This window comes from Macaca nemestrina, chromosome 10 (genome assembly GCF_043159975.1).
Source record: "Macaca nemestrina isolate mMacNem1 chromosome 10, mMacNem.hap1, whole genome shotgun sequence".
NCBI lineage: Eukaryota > Metazoa > Chordata > Mammalia > Primates > Cercopithecidae > Macaca > Macaca nemestrina.
The window spans coordinates 141,511,195-141,529,279 of NC_092134.1; the positions used below are offsets into that span (position 1 = coordinate 141,511,195).

General features: G+C 39.4%; 1 protein-coding gene and 1 pseudogene across 7 annotated transcripts in view; one reads left to right on the plus strand and one right to left on the minus strand.

The window, feature by feature from the left end:
• Window positions 1–18,085, minus strand: part of LOC105484107 (adiponectin receptor 2) — a 105,172-nt gene that overhangs the window by 23,901 nt on the left and 63,186 nt on the right. For all 7 annotated transcript variants that reach the window (XM_071072374.1, XM_011745357.2, XM_071072372.1 and 4 more), the window contains one exon: window positions 9,866–10,122. In XM_071072374.1, coding sequence (XP_070928475.1) covers window positions 9,866–10,036 — 171 coding nt within the window. In that variant the 5' untranslated portion in view covers window positions 10,037–10,122. The remainder of the gene's footprint in view (window positions 1–9,865; window positions 10,123–18,085) is intronic.
• LOC112427135 (small ribosomal subunit protein eS4, X isoform-like) lies at window positions 2,498–7,148 on the plus strand (annotated as a pseudogene).

Genomic DNA, 18,085 nt, shown 5'->3' on the forward strand with positions numbered 1-18,085 from the left:
AACTGTTTCCTACAAAATTATTTACTAGTCCACAGAAATGGCTTCACTAAATAAAACCAGGCATGATAAAAGTTACCAAAGAAGGCATTAAAAGGGCTGCTTAAGCAAAGATACTTAACTGGAATGATTTGTGAAAAAAGTAAACTATGACCCTCACTCATTTTTTATCCCATTACAAAAAAGTATTAATATAGTGTCGGGGACCACAGAAATTTTGAGGATAAGAAAATCTTAGATGTTTATCACCCAGTTAAACATCTCCATTTTAATGTAAGGAAAATGAAACCCAAAGAAATCAAGAAAATTAGCCAAAGTCACACATCTGGCTGGCAATACAGCCAGGACTAAAACTCAGGTTTAATCATTCATTTCTTTACTTAAATACTGCACAAATACAATATTCTTGGAATATACATTTGTGTAATTTTCTGTTTTGAGCCAGGGTCTTCCTCTGTTGCCAAGGTTGGAATGCAGTGGCACAATCATGGCTCACTGCAGCCTCAAATTCCTGGGCTCAAGTGATTCTCCCATCTCAGCCTCCCAAGTAGCTGGGGACTACAGGTACATGCCACCAGGCCCGGGTAATTTTTGTATTCTTTGTAGAGATAAGGTTTCGCCATGTTGTCCAGTCTGATCTCGAACTCCTGGGCTCAAGCAATCTGCCTGCCTCAGCCTCTCAAAGTTGTTAGGATTACAGGCGTGAGCCATCAGGTCCAGCCATTCCTGGACTACTTTGGATGCAGAGGATAAACATGTTCAAGTGAGTGGAGACAGATAACCACCAATCTATTTTTTATAAGATAAATACAAATCTAATAAAAACAAAAAGAAATAAAGAGAGATTAACTTTGTCCTTTGGATATAACAGAGGAAGTCTTTTCTTTTTGACCCAAATATACACCTCCAATGATATGCTACATCTAACATTTATTAAGTGCCTTCTCTGTACCTGGCAGTGTTACCGCTGCTTCACATGCACTAAGTTATTCTCATTACAACCCTGTGAGACAAGAGGCATACTATTACATACTGCATTTACAAAAGAGGAAACACTCAGCTCCTCGAGGCCCAGCTTTACCCTGATGTAATTCCTGCTGGTCTGGAACTTACATATATGTATTATGAAAAGAAAATTGTGATCATTGGCTCTCAATCTTTAAGTGTGTCTCACAATCACATAGGGGAGCTTGTGACAAATACAGATTCCTACTGCAGAGATTTCAATTTCAAAGTATTTAGTTTCTAATACTCTTTCTAAAAATCCATTCTGCTTCATAAGGAATCGAAGAGACTAACCTCTCCATCACCTCAAATAAGGAAGGGATTCCTATGCACAGGTAAGCGTAATCTAACTGTACACACAGGTACTTATTTATTCAATGTTACTTGAGAGCCAGTTCCACAACTACAATGGATCACTATCACCTATCACAGGGTCTCTTTTTCCACAAGTCTGATCATCTATGGAAATAATGTACTTTAAAATGTATTAAAGGCAAATAACCATTGAAATTGCCATATCGCACTTTTTACAATAAACCAATGAAAAGAAAATCCTGCCCCTCTGAAGAGAAAAAGTATATCATCCCCCTGGACAAGAGTCCCAGTGTACAATACACATACATTCACATGAAACCTCAGTTTCCTCATCTGTAAAACAGATTCTAATAATATCTATTCCATAAGGCTACTGTAGGAATGAATAATATATTCAAAAGAGCTCAAAAATTGCTTCATCCATTGTAAAAGATCAATAAAAGTGAACTATCATTATTCTCCTGATAAGAATGCATTTATTCTCTCGAAGATTAAAGAAGTAGAATAGTTAAGCTTCCCTAAGCATCTAAATAGTATACCTCCCCATGTGCTCCTTTTGTACATCTCTTTAAAGAAACTACTTGAAACCACTTAGACACAGAACTTTACATTTGTTGTTGATAAATTCATTCAACAACTGTTTGTTATATGCCACTCAAAGATCAGGTTAGACTCTGAGGATACCAGGGGAAAACAAAAAGATTCTTACCACCATGGAACTGAAGAGTCTACAAGCAAAAACAATTACTAAATAATTAAAAATCTTTATAAAATATGTTGTATCTATAAGTTTATAAACATAAATATATAAGTCACACAAATATATGTCATGATACGCACTGTAACAGAAAATAAAAGGTGATTAAAGATAACAATGGGAAACCTGATACAGAATGAAGTGGGGGTAGAGAACTTAACCTGAATACTGAAGGATGAGCCGCAGTTAGGCAGAGGTGTGGGTGTAAGAACACTCCGGGCAGAGGAAAGAGCCATGTTTGAAGGCTCTGAAGCTGCAAAGAGCCCAGCCTGTTTAAGAAACTGAAATAAGGCCAATACGGTTGCTGCTCAATGAACATGGAGAGGAATGTCCTGAAATGAAGTTGGACAGATAGGGTAGCAGTGAGATCACCCAGGATCCTACAGGTTATAGAAAGGATTTGGGATTTTACCAAAAGTGCAGTGGGAAACAAATGAATTTCTTAAATGGGAATGGCATAATAAACTTTGCATTTTTAAGAGCTCTCTCTAGGAACTGTGTGAAGAATATATTGGACAGTACAAGAAACAAAACAGAAGTCCTGACAGGTGTATTCCAGATGGAAGATGGTGGTGGCTTGAAGTAATGGCAGAACAGACAATGAGAAGACCATTTGAAGTTAAATTGACACAACTTGAGTTTTATAGTAAGTTTGAATTTAGCTTCTATTTCCAAATTCCTCAAAGAGGTTAATATTCAAAATCCTGAGCAAAGCTAACCTAGGCAGGTCTCTTGATAAAAGCTCAAGAGTTAACTGACTACGAGGAAATACCATTTCACGCCCACTAGGACATTTATATTCAAAATATAGTAACAATAGTTAGTGTGGGTGTGGAGAAAGTGGAACCCCCACACATTGTTAGTGGGAATATAAACTGGTGCAGCTGCTATGAAAAACACTCAAAATATTAAACACAGAGTTAACATATAATCCAGAAAAATCCCTCCTGAGTATATACCCAACAGAAATGAAAACAAATCCATACAAAAGCTTTTACATGAATGATACAGCAACATTATTCGCAACAGTCGAAAAGTGTAAACAATCCAAGTGTCCATCAATCATTATTGGATAAACTATAGTACAGTAGCTTCCCCATCCACAGGAAATATGTTCTAAGAACCCCAGAGGATGCCTGAAATCATGGATAGCGCTGGACCCTATATATGCTGTGTTTTTTCCTATACATACATACCTATAACAATGTTTAATTTATAAATGAGGTATAGTAAGAGATTAACAATAACCAATAATAAAATAGAACAATTTTAACAATATACTGTAAAAAAAAAAGTTATGTGAATATGCTCTCTCACTCAAAATATCTTAGCGTACTGTACTCAGGCTTCTTGTGATCTGTGACTTTATAACAAGATGGCTACTAAGTAAGCAGCCAGCCATCTGCAGCGCGGATACGCTGGACAAAGGGATGATTCATTTCCTGGGTAAGACAGGACAGGGCAAGGAAGGTGTGAGACTTCATCACACCACTCAGATCAGCACAAAGTTTAAAACTTATAAATTATTTCTGAATTTTTCATTTAATATTTTCAGATCTCGGTTGACCCAGGGGTAACTGAAACCAGAGAATGTGAAACCACAAATAAGAAAGGACCTCTGTATATCCATACAATGGAATATTATTCAGTCATAAAAAGGAATGAAGTATTGGTACATACTACAATATTGATGAAACTTAAAAACATTATGCTAAGTAAAAGAAGCTAGATACAAAACACCACATGTCTTACAATTCCATTTATTAAAAAGTCCAGAATAGACAAAGCCATAGAAACAGAAAGTAGACTAGAGGTTGCCTAGGGTTGGGGGTAGAGATGGGAAGTGATGGCAAATGGGTTAAAGGTTTTCTTTAGGGGATGATGAAAATGTCATAAAGTTAGATTGAAGTGATGGATGTACAACCCTGTGACTAATAAAACCATTGAATTGTATACTTTAAATGGGTTAATTTTATGGTATGTAAAATTTATCTCAAAAAAAATTTTTAAGAGTCAACTGTGAGTAAATGTGATATTCTCCTTTAACAAACAGTAAATAAATCTAACTTCATTTTCCTAATAATCCTCAGAGAATGTGTTGAGATTTCTTTGCAAAGCATGTTGCTAAGAAGTTTTTAATACATTAACTATTTTAAATAAAATACTTATTTAAAATAAGTAAGTATAAAAAATAGGGACTGGTTTGGTTGTTTTTCTGTTTTTTATTATTATTATTTTTATTTTTTTTCCCTTAACTATCTCCTACCAGAAGGAGGTGTTTTGTTTTGTTTTGTTTTCCCTGAGACAGAGTTTTACCCTGTCACCCAGGCTGGAGTGCAGTAGTGCGATCTCGGTTCACTGCAACCTCCACCTCCCAGGTTCAAGCGATTCTCCTACCTCAGCCTCCCGAGTAGCTGGGATTACAGGTGCCTGCCATCACACCCAGCTAATTTTTGTATTTTTAGTAGAAACAGGGTTTCACCACGATGGACACGCTGGTCTCAAACTCCTGACCTCGTGATCTGCCTGCCTCGGCCTCCCAAATTGCTGGCATTACAGGTGTGAGCCACTGCGCCTGGCCAGAAAGGAGGTTTTTAAACAGTAGTGAGCATCTTAGTTGTGAAGCAAAAAATATATACCCAGGATCCAAAGATTCTGATTCAGCAGGCCTGGAATAAAATCCTGGCGTTTGTACTTTTCTATAAAGGGCAATATGTGATCAGGTGGGCACTCCTAATAGGTTTATTGATTTAAAGAAACTTGGCAGTAAATAAAGACTTGTACAAAAAGATACCAGTCTGTAATGCACATAATTACCTTAAATCTTACTTTATAAATTCAGAATTACACTTAATAAAAAACGAGACACCCCTGGTGCTTTTCCTATTTTGCTTTTCTCCTTATTCACGATTGGCATGTGAATGCCAATCTCCACAACTTAAGACAGCGTAAGGGCTGCCATCATGTTTTAAATGAAGCCTAAGAAATTTAGTTAAGATCTGCATCTTCTAAAAAAGGGGAAAAAACAAAGAAAATGATGCAAAATTGTTAGGAATGTGAACGACTGTACTATGATATATTCATTTTATTTGCTTTCCAAATAAACAGAAAACCCATTACAAAGTTAGAATGCATCTGAGATGCAAAATTACCCTGGCCTAACAGAAAATGAGGTCTGCAACAACTTCTGTCAAAAAACAAGACCAACTACTGAATCTAATCTCTAGGTTCAATATAAACACTCAGGGACTGAGTTTGGAATTCAGAAACATTAAGTCAATCTGGTGCCAATTCTCATAAAGGCAGCTTTGTTCAGCAGAAAGCACAGTCAGAAGACTCAGCACATGCTCTCATTTTGTCACATTACCTTGGGCAAATTACTAACCTTTCTAAATCCTATTTTCGTCCACTTTCAAAAAGAAATCATATCTGCTCTATTTCAGAGCACAGTTTTGAGAAGCAAATGAGATAATGTCTATGAAAGTGATACAATTAAAGTATTACTAGAATTATTGAGAAGGCTGCAGTCTACAGTTCAGATGTTTCAACTTCGAAACCGAAAATTTTAAGAAATGAGTCCTTTCTCCAAACACAAACAAAAAATCAGTACATAGAACTCCTCAAATCACTAAGATACTAATATTTTGCCTTTTATTTCAGTCTCAAAACTGCAGTTCTCTGTAACTCTATCCCCTTTCTTTTCTAGCTCCCATGTGCACTACACATTAACCATGAAATTGGCAGCAAGGGACAGTACTGCATATAGATTCTCTTTTTCAGCAAGGAACTTCAACTCCAAAGAGAAACAACACACACAAGACAAATTTTCATTAGGAATAAAAACACAATTTCCTCACTGGTAAATTGAGGAAGGCAAACAAGATGACTCTGGAGGGCCTTTTCAGCTCTAATATTCCACAACCTATGGATCCTTTCATTCCTTGGCTCCTCATATAAAAATCTATTAAAACAAATGAAAGAAAAAATGGTTCTTTTGTTCACACTGCTAACTTCTGCATTAGCTCAAGATTAAACGAAAATCAAATAGAGGCTTTCAGGGCAATAAATGAGTTCATTCATAAGGATGGGAAAAATCCCATCCACCTAATTACTTATTAGTGAAATTCAAACACAAATATTATCTACAGAAGATAAGACTCCAACCAGTGAAGACAGTAAACAAAAATATATAGTATTACAACACACAGAAAAATCAATTAATGTAAATCTGACACAAAAGTGATTGGGTGGGCAAGTTCCGGACTCTAAAAATATATTTTGCTTTCCTTGCCTAAGCAGCCATGGCGCATGGTCCCGAGAAGCATCGGAAGTGGGCAGCAGCTCCAAAGCATTAGATGCTGGATAAACTGACCGATGAGTTTGCTCCTCGTCCATCCACTAGTCCCCACAAGTTGAGAGAGTTACTCCCATCATCTTCCTAAGGAACAGACTTAAGTATGCCCTGACAGGAGATGCAGTAAAGAAGATTACATGCAGAGGTTCATTAAGATCGATGGCAAGGTCTGAACTGATATAACCTACCCTGCTGGATTCATGGATGTCATCAGCATTGACAAGACGGGAGAGAATTTCCGTCTGATCTATGACACCAAGGGTCGCTTTGCTGTACATCCTATTACACCTGAGGAGGCCAAATACAAAGTGAGAAAAATCTTTGTGGGCACAAAAGGAATCCCTCATCTGGTGACTCATGATGCTCGGCACCATCTGCTACCCTGATTCCCTCATCAAGGTGAAGGATACCATTCAGATTGATTTGGAGACTGGCAAGATTACCGATTTCATCAAGTCTGACACTGGTAAACTGTGTATGGTGACTGTAGGTGCTAACCTGGGAAGAACTGGTGTGATGACCAACAGAGAAAGGCACCCTGGATCTTTTGATGTGGTTCACATGAAAGATGCCAATGGCTTTGCCACTAAACTTTCCAACATTTTTGTTATTGGCAAGGGCAACAAACCACGGATTTCTCTTCCCTGAGGAAAGGATATCCGCCTAACCATTGCCGAAAAGAGAGACAAAAGACTGGCGACCAAACAGAGCAGTGGGTGAAATGGTCCCTGGGTGACATGTTAGATCTTTGTACGTAATTAAAAATAATGTGGAATGATAAACAGAATTTTATTGACATTATAAATCTCAAATCGGCTAGCCTGAAATTCTTTCAAGCTTGAAAATTCCTTAGATCCCGTAATAACAGTATCAGTTTTAAAAATAGTTAAGAAACAGTGGTACATAAAAATCTTATAGTGATACAGTTACTGCCTCCTCAATCTCTTCTAAGATATCTAATAAGAATCTTGAATCTCACATTTCCAAAACACCGCTCTTGATTTCCCTACTTTAAACCCGCTTCTCCCTCTTGCTTTACCATTTCAGTTCAGCTCAGAGAATCAGCCTTGATTCCTCTATTTTCCTCACTCTATGGCTAATCCATCAGGAGGTCTTGTTGATTCGGCCCACAAAATATACCCAGAATCTAGCCATTTCCCTCCATTTCTGCTGCTCCCACCATGCTATTTCAAGTGACATCATCTCTCATCTATATTCTAACACCTGGGTCCCTCTTCTATTCTGTCTTCAAATAATCCATTCCACAACCACAGTGATATTTTTAAAAACACAAATGTCTCCATGTTTAAACACCCCAAAAGCTGCCCACTTGCCAGGCAATTTTATTCAAATACAATTTAAATTCCTTCAATAAACCTGTATAACCTGTTCTCTGACTGGTCCACTGACCTCATCTCATTTCACTCGTCCCTCTAGTTCCTCATGCTCTAACTATACTGGCTCCTTTAAAAAAAAAAAAAAGAAAAGAAAAAACAAAACAATAAAAAGAAGGCCGGGCACAGTGGCTCATGCCTGTAATCCCAGCACTTTGTGGGGCCAAGGTGGGCGGATCACTTGAGATCAGGAGTTCAAGAGCAGCCTGGCCAACATGGTGAAACCCCATCTCTACTTAAAATACAAAAATCAGTCGGACGTGGTTGTGCAGGTCTGTAGTCCCAGCTACTCGGAAGGCTGAGACACGGGAATCACTTGAACGTGGGAGGCGGAGGTTGCAGTGAGCCGAGATGGCATCACTGCACTCCAGCCTGGGCGATAGAGTGAGACTCCATCTCAAAATAATAATAAATTAAAATAAAATAAAGGAGAAGATGAAAGAAGAGAAAGATGATACAAGCAGGCGCAGGTGATGGTAGGAGGCAGGGGGGAAGGCAAGGAAGATAAGCATATTCCCACCTTCGGACCTCGGCACTAGCTTATTTCCTCTACCTCGAAACACAATTCCCCAAGCTGCTGTTCTAAGTAGAGGCTTTCAAAATGTTAACCACAACCCATAGTAAGAAATGTATTTCATATATTATTCCTATTTATATACATAACTAAAACTAAAATAACAATTTAAATGTGTATTACTATATACACACTTCAATGCTTTTATTCTATTTTGATCTTTAAAAAAAATTTTTAACACTTTATAATACAATTAATTTCAAAACCCACTAATAGGTACAACCCACAGTTTGAGAAACACTGTATTAGTAACAAAACATTAAACACATGCTGTATAATTTGGAAATTCCAAAGCACATAGCAAAACGTCTGTCACTATGACTTTCTGATACTTCTGCTCTATAGGTATAGCTGCCTAAAGGTTGCTCTTTTCTCTAGGAAATGAAAGAGTAAAATCTGCTTCAGCTTTCAGAAATTCTACTGACTCCCAAGGTGTACACTGGAGGTAAACAATTTCTGGAAAAGTAGCTCCAACACGCAATTCGAATTTCTCCAAAAATAACGGATAACGTCATAACTAAAGAGTACGGTTAAATTCGAAAGATTATATGGTACCCATAGAACACGCCCTCTCCCTTCAACAAGATAAAGCAGGGTAAGTATGCTTTTAAGAGTCAGCAGAGGCCAGGCGCAGTGGTTCACGCCTGTAATCCCAGCACTTTGGGAGGTCGAGGCAGGTGGATAAGGAGGTTGAGATCGAGACCATCCTGGCCAACATGGTGAAACCCCGTCTCTACTAAAAATACAAAAAATTAGCCGGGCATGGTGGCGGGTGCCTGTAATCCCAGCTACTCGGGAGGCTGAGGCAGGAGAATCGCTTCAACCTGGGAGGTAGAGGTTGCAGTGAGCCGAGATCGCGCCACTGCACTCCAGCCTGGTGACAGAGTGAGACTCTGTCTCCAGGGGGGAAAAAAAAAAAAAAAGAGTCAGCAGAAAGACATTAACTATAAAATCAAAATCAAATAATATCTAAGCTAATTTAAGAACAAGAGGCCAGGCAGGATGGCTCACGCCTGTAATCCCAGCATTTTGGGAGGCCGAGGTGGGAGGATACCTGAGGTAAGGAGTTCGAGACCAGCCTGGCCAAGATGGCGAAACCCCATCTCTACTAAAGCTACAAAAATTAGCCTGGCATGGTGGCATGTACCCAGTTACTCAGGAGGCTGAGGCAGGAGAATCACATGAACCCGGGAGGCGGAGGTTGTAGTAAGCCAAGATCGCGCCACTGCACTCCAGCCTGGGTGACAGAGTGAGACTCCGTCTCAATAGTAATAATAAAAAAATAATAATAATAATAATAATAAGACTTCAAGTTATCCAGAAGAAAAAAACACAAATGTGCAAGTTTCCTTCTTACCACGCCATTCTCCCTTCAGCAATGGACCCACATTTTTTTTTTCCCCATATCCTCCCTCTGCCACATCCTCCAGATTTTTTCCTTTGTTTACCATTCTTCCAATTTGACTTACTTTTTTATGATGGGAAGTTAGAACGGATGCCTCTAAAATGGGCTCCAAATCTCCTTGGTGGCTGTCATTATCACCTCTCCTTGTACCATCCAGGTGGTGCCCTTTTCTGAGCCTTACATCTGGCTCTGGAGTCCTGCTGCACCCCAATCGGTTTTCTGTTGGCTCGTTCATGGGATACCCAAGCCTTTCTTACAAACAGGTCTGTCTTTCTGTCCCTTCTTCTTGGGAGAATGGACCTTCAGGATAGTAAGTTGATCCTAAGATGATGAAAGTTTTTAAAAAATGCGTTAAAGGAGTGCTGGGGGAAAAATACCAGTTATTATATATCCAAACGATAGAATATTCAGCAATCAATAACAATAAAAAAATAATGTATTCAAAAGCTATATTTGTTGACGGGAAGATAACCAAAAATCTTTTTTTAAATGAAAAACACAGGATACAAGGCAACATGAATAATATGTTCCCACTCACGTTATAAAAATATATAAGTATATGTAAGTGTATACATACTAGAATAATTAATGAAAAATATTTAAAACCATACTCTTGGTACAGAAGAACACAGGGAAGAACCTCAGGTCTGAAGTGAGAAGAATAGTTAACTTTGCTCGGTCTGCATGTTTTTTTTTTTTTTTTTACCATGTATCATATTACTTGTTTAAAAAATAGTATACAATTAGAAATTAGAATTCTAAATACTCATTGTATATATCAGAAAGAATATATGTAGGTTTATATATTATAACTGGGCTTTACATAACCAATCTCATTTAAACATCACAATGACCCTACAGGGTATTTTTATTTCTAGTTCACAGGTAAAGGAAAACAAAACTCACCACACTTTATAAAAAATAAATAGGACAAAGTCTTCAAATTTATAAGCACATATTATCGATAATATTTTGTATTCAAAAGGTTTAATGTCTTACATTTCAACTTTTTTGAGTCATTCTGAACTCTAACTAGACTACCCTAGAAGGAAGAAACTCAGGACCAAAACATACATGTTTTACATCCATCTGGGTTACCAGAAAGTGCTATGCATACAAATGTTTAATGAATATGTGATAATATTTCAATGCTTTTAAGTGCTAAGAATATTTTCAGAAATCATTAATTTCTCTCTAAACTGGACTGCAGCAAGTAAGTCTTAGGAGTTCAAGCTTTTCAAGTCCTTGGCACTCTACCTCTTAACTCACGGACGTAAGCTTATTTTAGACAATTAGTTGAATATCCAATTAAGGATTATTACAGTCAATCCAACCAGAAATACCAAAACAGGAAGAGACCAGGGTATATGCTAGCTAATAAATTCCATATGGTTCAAAGTTCTTAGTGGGGAAAGGAGAAGTAGGGCAAAGTAGGAGAACCTAGACACCATAAAAAAGAAGGTAATAGGTGAATTAGTGTTCATATATATGGATACACAGACTAAGAATTAGTCAAAGACATAGAATTAGAGTAAAAATTAGTCAACTGTTGGTTTCACAAATCATGTGAGTTTGCTACAGGATTTCTCGAAGGGCTTTCAAAGTATGTAGGGCAAGAAGAAACAAAAATCTAAAGAATACCAAACCTGGGCATGTACCTGGCCAAGCACATTATACTACTGAGATTATAAATTATGTTATTAATGCCCATTTCTGAAAGAGGAAACAGAACTAATAATGCCTTCTATTTAACTATATTATTTAAAGCTCACAAAGCTATTCACACACACCATTTCATTTTGTTTCAGGGGAGAGGCAGCAAACATTTACTGAGAATCAACAGAGGCAGTAAACATTTACTGAGAATAAACAAAGGTAAATTCTCTACCAGATAATTTACATGTGGTATTTCATAGCATCTTTAAATACAGCCCTCTGAGGTATTATTATCCTCCATTTTGAGGATTAGAGATTGGATAACTTATTCAAGGTCATTAGGATTCAAAGAGAAGCAGCTGTGTTATACCCAGTTTCTGAACCTCACGAAGTTCATGTGCTTTCCACTGTGCAACAAAATTAAGACTGGGGTGAGTAAAAGATAAGAAAATGAACCCTAAAGGTAGTTGGTCTACATCACAAGAAAACCACAGAGTCAGGATCTTGATGCTCAAGCTGTAGCAAGTAGAATAAAGCTTTGTAAAGTATTCCTGAAATATCACCACACTAGGTCAGGCACAGTGGCTCATGCCTGTACTCCTGGCACTTAGGGAGGCCAAGGTGAGAGGATCACTTGACTCCGGGAGGTGGAGGTTACAGTGAGCAAAAAAAAAAAAAAAGAGGCCAGGAGCAGTGGCTCACGCCTGTAATCCCAGCACTTTGGGAGGCCAAGACAAGTGGATCACAAGGTCAGAAGATCTAGACCGTCCTGGCCAACATGGTGAAACCCTCTACTAAAAATACAAAAAATCAGTCTCTACTAAAAATGTAAGAAATTAGCTGGGTGTGGTGGCACGTGCCTGTAATCCCAGCTACTCTGGAGGTTGAGGCAGAAGAATTACTCAAACCCGGGAGGCAGAGGTTGCAGTGAGCCAAGATCACGCCACTGCACTCCAGTCTGGCAACTCCGTCTTAAAAAGAAAAAAGAAAAAAGAAAAGAAAAATATCACCACGGCCGGGCGCGGTGGCTCAAGCCTGTAATCCCAGCACTTTGGGAGGCCGAGACGGGTGGATCACGAGGTCAGGAGATCGAGACCATCCTGGCTAACATGGTGAAACCCCATCTCTACTAAAAAATACAAAAAACTAGCCGGGCGAGGTGGCGGGCGCCTGTAGTCCCAGTTACTCGGGAGGCTGAGGCCGGAGAATGGCGTGAACCTGGGAGGCAGAGCTTGCAGTGAGCTGAGATCCGGCCACGGCACTCCAGCCTGGGCGACAGAGCAAGACTCCGTCTCAAAAAATAAAAAAATAAAAAAATAAAAAAATAAAATAAAATAAAATAAAAAAAGAAAAATATCACCACACCAAACTTCTCATCAGCAGGAGCTATATATGGAGGAGTGTTGCTCATTTATGACTATAAATGCATGCTCGGGCAGGCACAGTGGCTCACACCTGTAATCCCAGCACTTTGGGTAGCTGTGGCAGGAGGATCACTTGAGCCCAGCAGTTCAAAATCAGCTTGGGCAACAAAGTGAGACCCACCTCCACCAAAAAAAAAATTTTTTTTAATTAGCCGGGTGTGGTGGCACATAGGTAGTAGCTGTAGTCCTAGCTACGCAAGAGGCTGAAGTGGGAGGATCACTTGAGCCCAGGAGTTCAAGGCTGCACTGAGCTCTAATGGTATTACTACACTCCAGCCTGAGTAACAAAGCAAAGACCCTGTCTCGTAATAAAAAAGAAAAAGAAAAACTGAAATGCTCTATTAGTTAGAATTGTTTTGTAATCCTCATCTCAGAAAAAGAAATCAAATGACAAGAAATAAGATTTCCCCAATAATTTTTAAGGATCCTCCTTAAAATAAAAAGAAGAAAATCAACTCTCCAGTAAACTCCTGAGATCAACAGACATTCCTACCAATAATGTTTTCTAAATTCACAAGTATGATAAAATAAGAATGAAGAAAATAAAGTGCCGCAAAATCTACAAGGAAATCAAATATTCGCCACTCTACAGAAAGCAGGAAGGCCTATGATACTGACTTTCAACAATAGAACTGTTGAAGTAAAAGTATGTCAACCTTCGGGTTCCCATAAATTTAACAAAACAGAATACCCCAATACTAGAACACACTAGAGAACTGAAATTTACTATATGTTTTTACTTTATTTGCATTCTACCTACTGAAATAAAAAGAATTCCTACTAGCATGCAATGCCTTGAGGAGGAAAAAAAAAAAAAAGCAAACAAGCCTAAGAGTCTAAAGTCAGAAGATGGTATTACCAGCATTATTTAACTCTATCTTGGAAGTCTTAGATAATTAAATGAGGGGAAAAAATGAGTATAAAAATTGGAAGAAAAAAAAAAGGTAAACTGTAACTATTTGCAGATTACATGACTCTTTTATCTATAAAGCCCAGGAGAAATCAACTAAAGAAAAATTTATAAATAAGAAAAACCATCACTGTGATTGGGCATAAAATTGACATATGGATTTCAACAGCCTTGATCCTAAAACCCCACAATATTTGGTCACTATGAAAGAAGAATATATCACAATAGAAAAAAGATAAAACACTTCAAAACAAATCTTAAAATGTTATTGAGGATCTACAAAAAAAAAAATTCTAGAAATAATAAGTTCAGCAAGAATTCAACATCAACACTCAAATATCAATCACTTTTCTTTTTTTTCTGGAGACACAGGGTCTCACTCTGTTGCCCAGGCTGGAGTGCAATGGTGCAATCATATCTCACTGTAACTTTGAACTCCTGGGCTCAAGGAATCCTCCTGCCCTCCACCTCCCAAGTACCTAGGATTACAGGTGCATGCCACCATACCTGGCCTTTTTTTTTTTTTTTTTTTCAATTTTTTGTAGTGATGGAGTCTCGCTATGTTGCCCAGGCTGGTCTTGAACTCCTGAACTCAAGTGATCCTCTCACGTTGGCCTCCCAAAGTGCTGGGATTAAAGGTATGAGCCACTGTGCCCAGCCATCATTTACTTTTCTATATATTAACAATAAACATGTAGAAACTGAAATTTTAAACAATACCATTTACAACTGCTCCATAGAAAATTAAATACTTTAAGTATACACTTAGCAAAATATGTATAGGCTCTGTATGCTAAAAATTCCAAAATGCTGACGGAAGAAATCAGAAATCTAAACAAATACAAGAGACTGAGGCAAGAGGATCACTTCAAGACCAGAAGTTTGAGACCAGCCTGGGCAACAAGACCATGTCACTAAAAAAAAAAATTTTTAAGTTAGCTGAGTTTGGTGGTATGCACCTGTGTAGTCTAGGTACTCAAGAGAATGTGGTGAGAGAACTGCTTGAGTCCAGGAGTTCGAGGCTGCAGTGAACTAATAGCATGAGACCCCACTTCTCAAAAAACAACAACAAAAACCCTAAACAAATAGCGATATATTATACTATGTTCTCAGCAATATACTGACGCAGTAAAGATGTCAATTCTCTCCAAATTGTTCTATAGGTTAATACAATTCCTATCAAGATCCCACCAAGGATTTTTGTAGATAAAAACTCATAAAACTTACATGAAGGCAAAGCTCCAAAATAGCTAAAACAATCAAAAAAGAAGACCTCACTGAAGCCCAACTACATAGCTAGTCAAGACTGTGCTGGTATGGGCAAAAGAATACACAAATAGAGTCACAGAACAGAGAACCCAGAAATGACCCACACAAGTATGCCTGTTATTTTATTGTGGTGCTATGATATTTATTGATCTTTATCCATGGTTCCTGGCTTTAACTCCCATAGCCTTTATTCCAGTCTTTCATTATAACGTTGGAAGTGTTAGGCCTCAGAGGCAGGCCTCTGACTTTCTCCTGCCCTCCTTCCACGCTTAATGTTCCCCTGCCTTTTTGATTGCAGATCTTAAAACTCTCTCATGTAGGGTCCCATCCTATGCCCTTGGGGTAGGGATGCTGATGTCATGAAGCTTCCATAAAAATCCAAGAGGACAGGGTTCAGTGAACTTCAAGACAGCTGAACACACAGAGGTTCCTGGTGGGTGGAGCATCCAGGGAGGAAACGAAAGTTCCACGCCCCTTCCCCCATACGTAGCCCTGCATGTCCCTTCATCTGTGACCTTTGCAATATTCTTTTTTTTTTTTTTTCTGAGACGGAGTCTCGCTCTGTCCTCCAGACTGGAGTGCAGTGGAGCGATCTCGGCTCACTGCAAGCTCCACCTCCCAGGTTCACGCCATTCTCCTGCCTCAGCCTCCCAAGTAGCAGGGGCTACAGGCGCCTGCCACCACGCCCAGCTAATTTTTGTATTTTTAGTAGAGACGGGGTTTCACCGTGTTGGCCAGGATGGTCTCGATCTCCTGACCTCGTGATCCGCCCGCCTCGGTCTCCCAAAGTGCTGGGATTACAGGCATGAGCCACCCCGCCCAGCCTGCAATATTCTTTATAATAAACCGGTAAATGTAAATAAGTGTTTCCCTGAGTTCTGTGTGCCAGTCCAGCAAATTAATGAAGCCAAAGAGGGGATCATGGGCACCCCAACTTGAAGTTGGTTGGTTAGAAGTTCTGGATGCCCCGACTTATGACTGGTGGGTGTCTTGGGGCAGCAGTCTTGGGTACGGAGCCCTCAACCTGTGGGATCTGACATCAATGACACGGAGACAGTGTCGAACTGAATTAGAGGACACTCAAGCTGGTGTCTGCTGCTTGGTGTGTGGGGAAAACAACCCCATGCATGTGATCACATAAGTCTTCTTCTGTGTTGATTATTGCTGTGGTATGACAGTAGAGAAAAAATACAGTTTGAGGAGAGTTTTTCCCTAAACACATTTACAAATATCCAAAGCAATTCAATAATAGAAGGATAACCTTTTCAATAAATGGTGCTGAAATAATTAAACACCCATAGGCAAAAATCTTCAATCCCATAGGCAAAAATCTTCAATCTACAAATTTAGGTCACACTTCATACAAAAATTAACTCAAAATGGATTATAGACTTAAATGTAAAACTCAGGCCGGGCGCAGTGGCTCACACCTGTAATCCCGGCACTTTGGGAGGCCGAGGCAGGCGGATCACGAGGTCAGGAGATCGAGACCATCCTGGCTAACACGGTGAAACCCCGTCTCTACTAAAAATACAAAAAATTAGCCGGGCGTGGTGGCGGGTGCCTGTAATCCCAGCTACTTGGGAGGCTGAGGCAGGAGAATGGCGTGAACCCGGGAGGCGGAGCTTGCAGTGAGCAGAGATGGCGCCACTGCACTCCAGCCTGGGTGACAGAGTGAGACTCCATTTCAAAAAAAAAAAAAAAAAAAAGTAAAATGCAAAACCATACTTTTATTTTTTAATGTTTTAACTTTTATTAAAAACGCAGGGGAAAATCTAGAGCTAGGTAGAGTTCTGAGACTTAAAATCAAAAGCACAATCTCTAGCAGGAAAAACTGATAAACTGCGTTTCATCAAAACAAACTTTTCTGTGAAAGATCCTGTTAAAGGCCAGGCGCGGTGGCTCACACCTGTAATCCCAACACTTTGGGAGGCCGAGGTGGGTGGATCATGAGGTCAAGAGATCGAGACCATCCTGGCCAACACAGTGAAACCCCGTCTCTCCTAAAAATACAAAAATTAGCTGGGTGCAGTGGCACATGCCTGTAATCCTGGTACTGGGGAGGCTGAGGCAGGAAAATCGCTTGAACCCGAGAGGCAGAGATTGCAGTGAGCTAAGATCACACCACTGCACTCAACCTGGCGACAGAGCGAGACTCCATCTCAAAAAAAAAAAAAAAAGAATAATCCTGGTAAACTATATAAAGAACTCTCCAAACTAAACAGCACACAAAAAAAAATCCAACCATAAAATGGAAAATAACATGAGCAAACATTTCACCAAAGAGGATAGATATACCAATGGCAAATCATCATATGGAAAGATGTTCAACATAGGTTGGGCATGGTGGCTCACATGTATAATCCGAGCACTGTGGGAGGACAGCTTGAGGCCAGGAGTTCGAGACCAGCATGGGCAACACAGCAAGACCCCATCTCTTGAAAAAGAAAAACTAAAACAATTAGCCAGGTGGGGGACTATGGCACACGCCTACAGTTCTAGTTCCTCAGGAGGCTGAGGTGGGAGGATTACTTGAGCCCAGGAGTTCTGAGGCTGCAGGGAGCTCTGATCATGCCACCGCACTCCAGCCTTGGCAACAGACAAAATGCAAATTAAAAACACAATGCAATGTTACTACAAACCTAATCAGAATGACTAAAATTTAAGAATGGTAACAACAAGGAGAGTGAATTCTGGCATGAATGACAGTGTAAAGGGTTCCACTGGCTTGTTCCCAAGAGAAACTTGTAAAAACTATTTTTAAAAACCATCAAAAACCTCCGGAAATGGTCCAAAAGGCAAATAGCAAATGAAGAAACATCTATTCAGGAACATATAGAAAATTCAGTAAGAAAGGGAACAGCCTGTGGTATCTGAACCTCTTTTTTCCTTCCCACTCTCCCCCAGCTCAGAACAGAAGACTCCACTCTACTGAGGCAAGAACACAGGACTCCCTCTGCCCCCAACACCCAGACAACGGGATACGAGACATCAGCACCTCCCATCCTTCCCCAGCTACCTACTG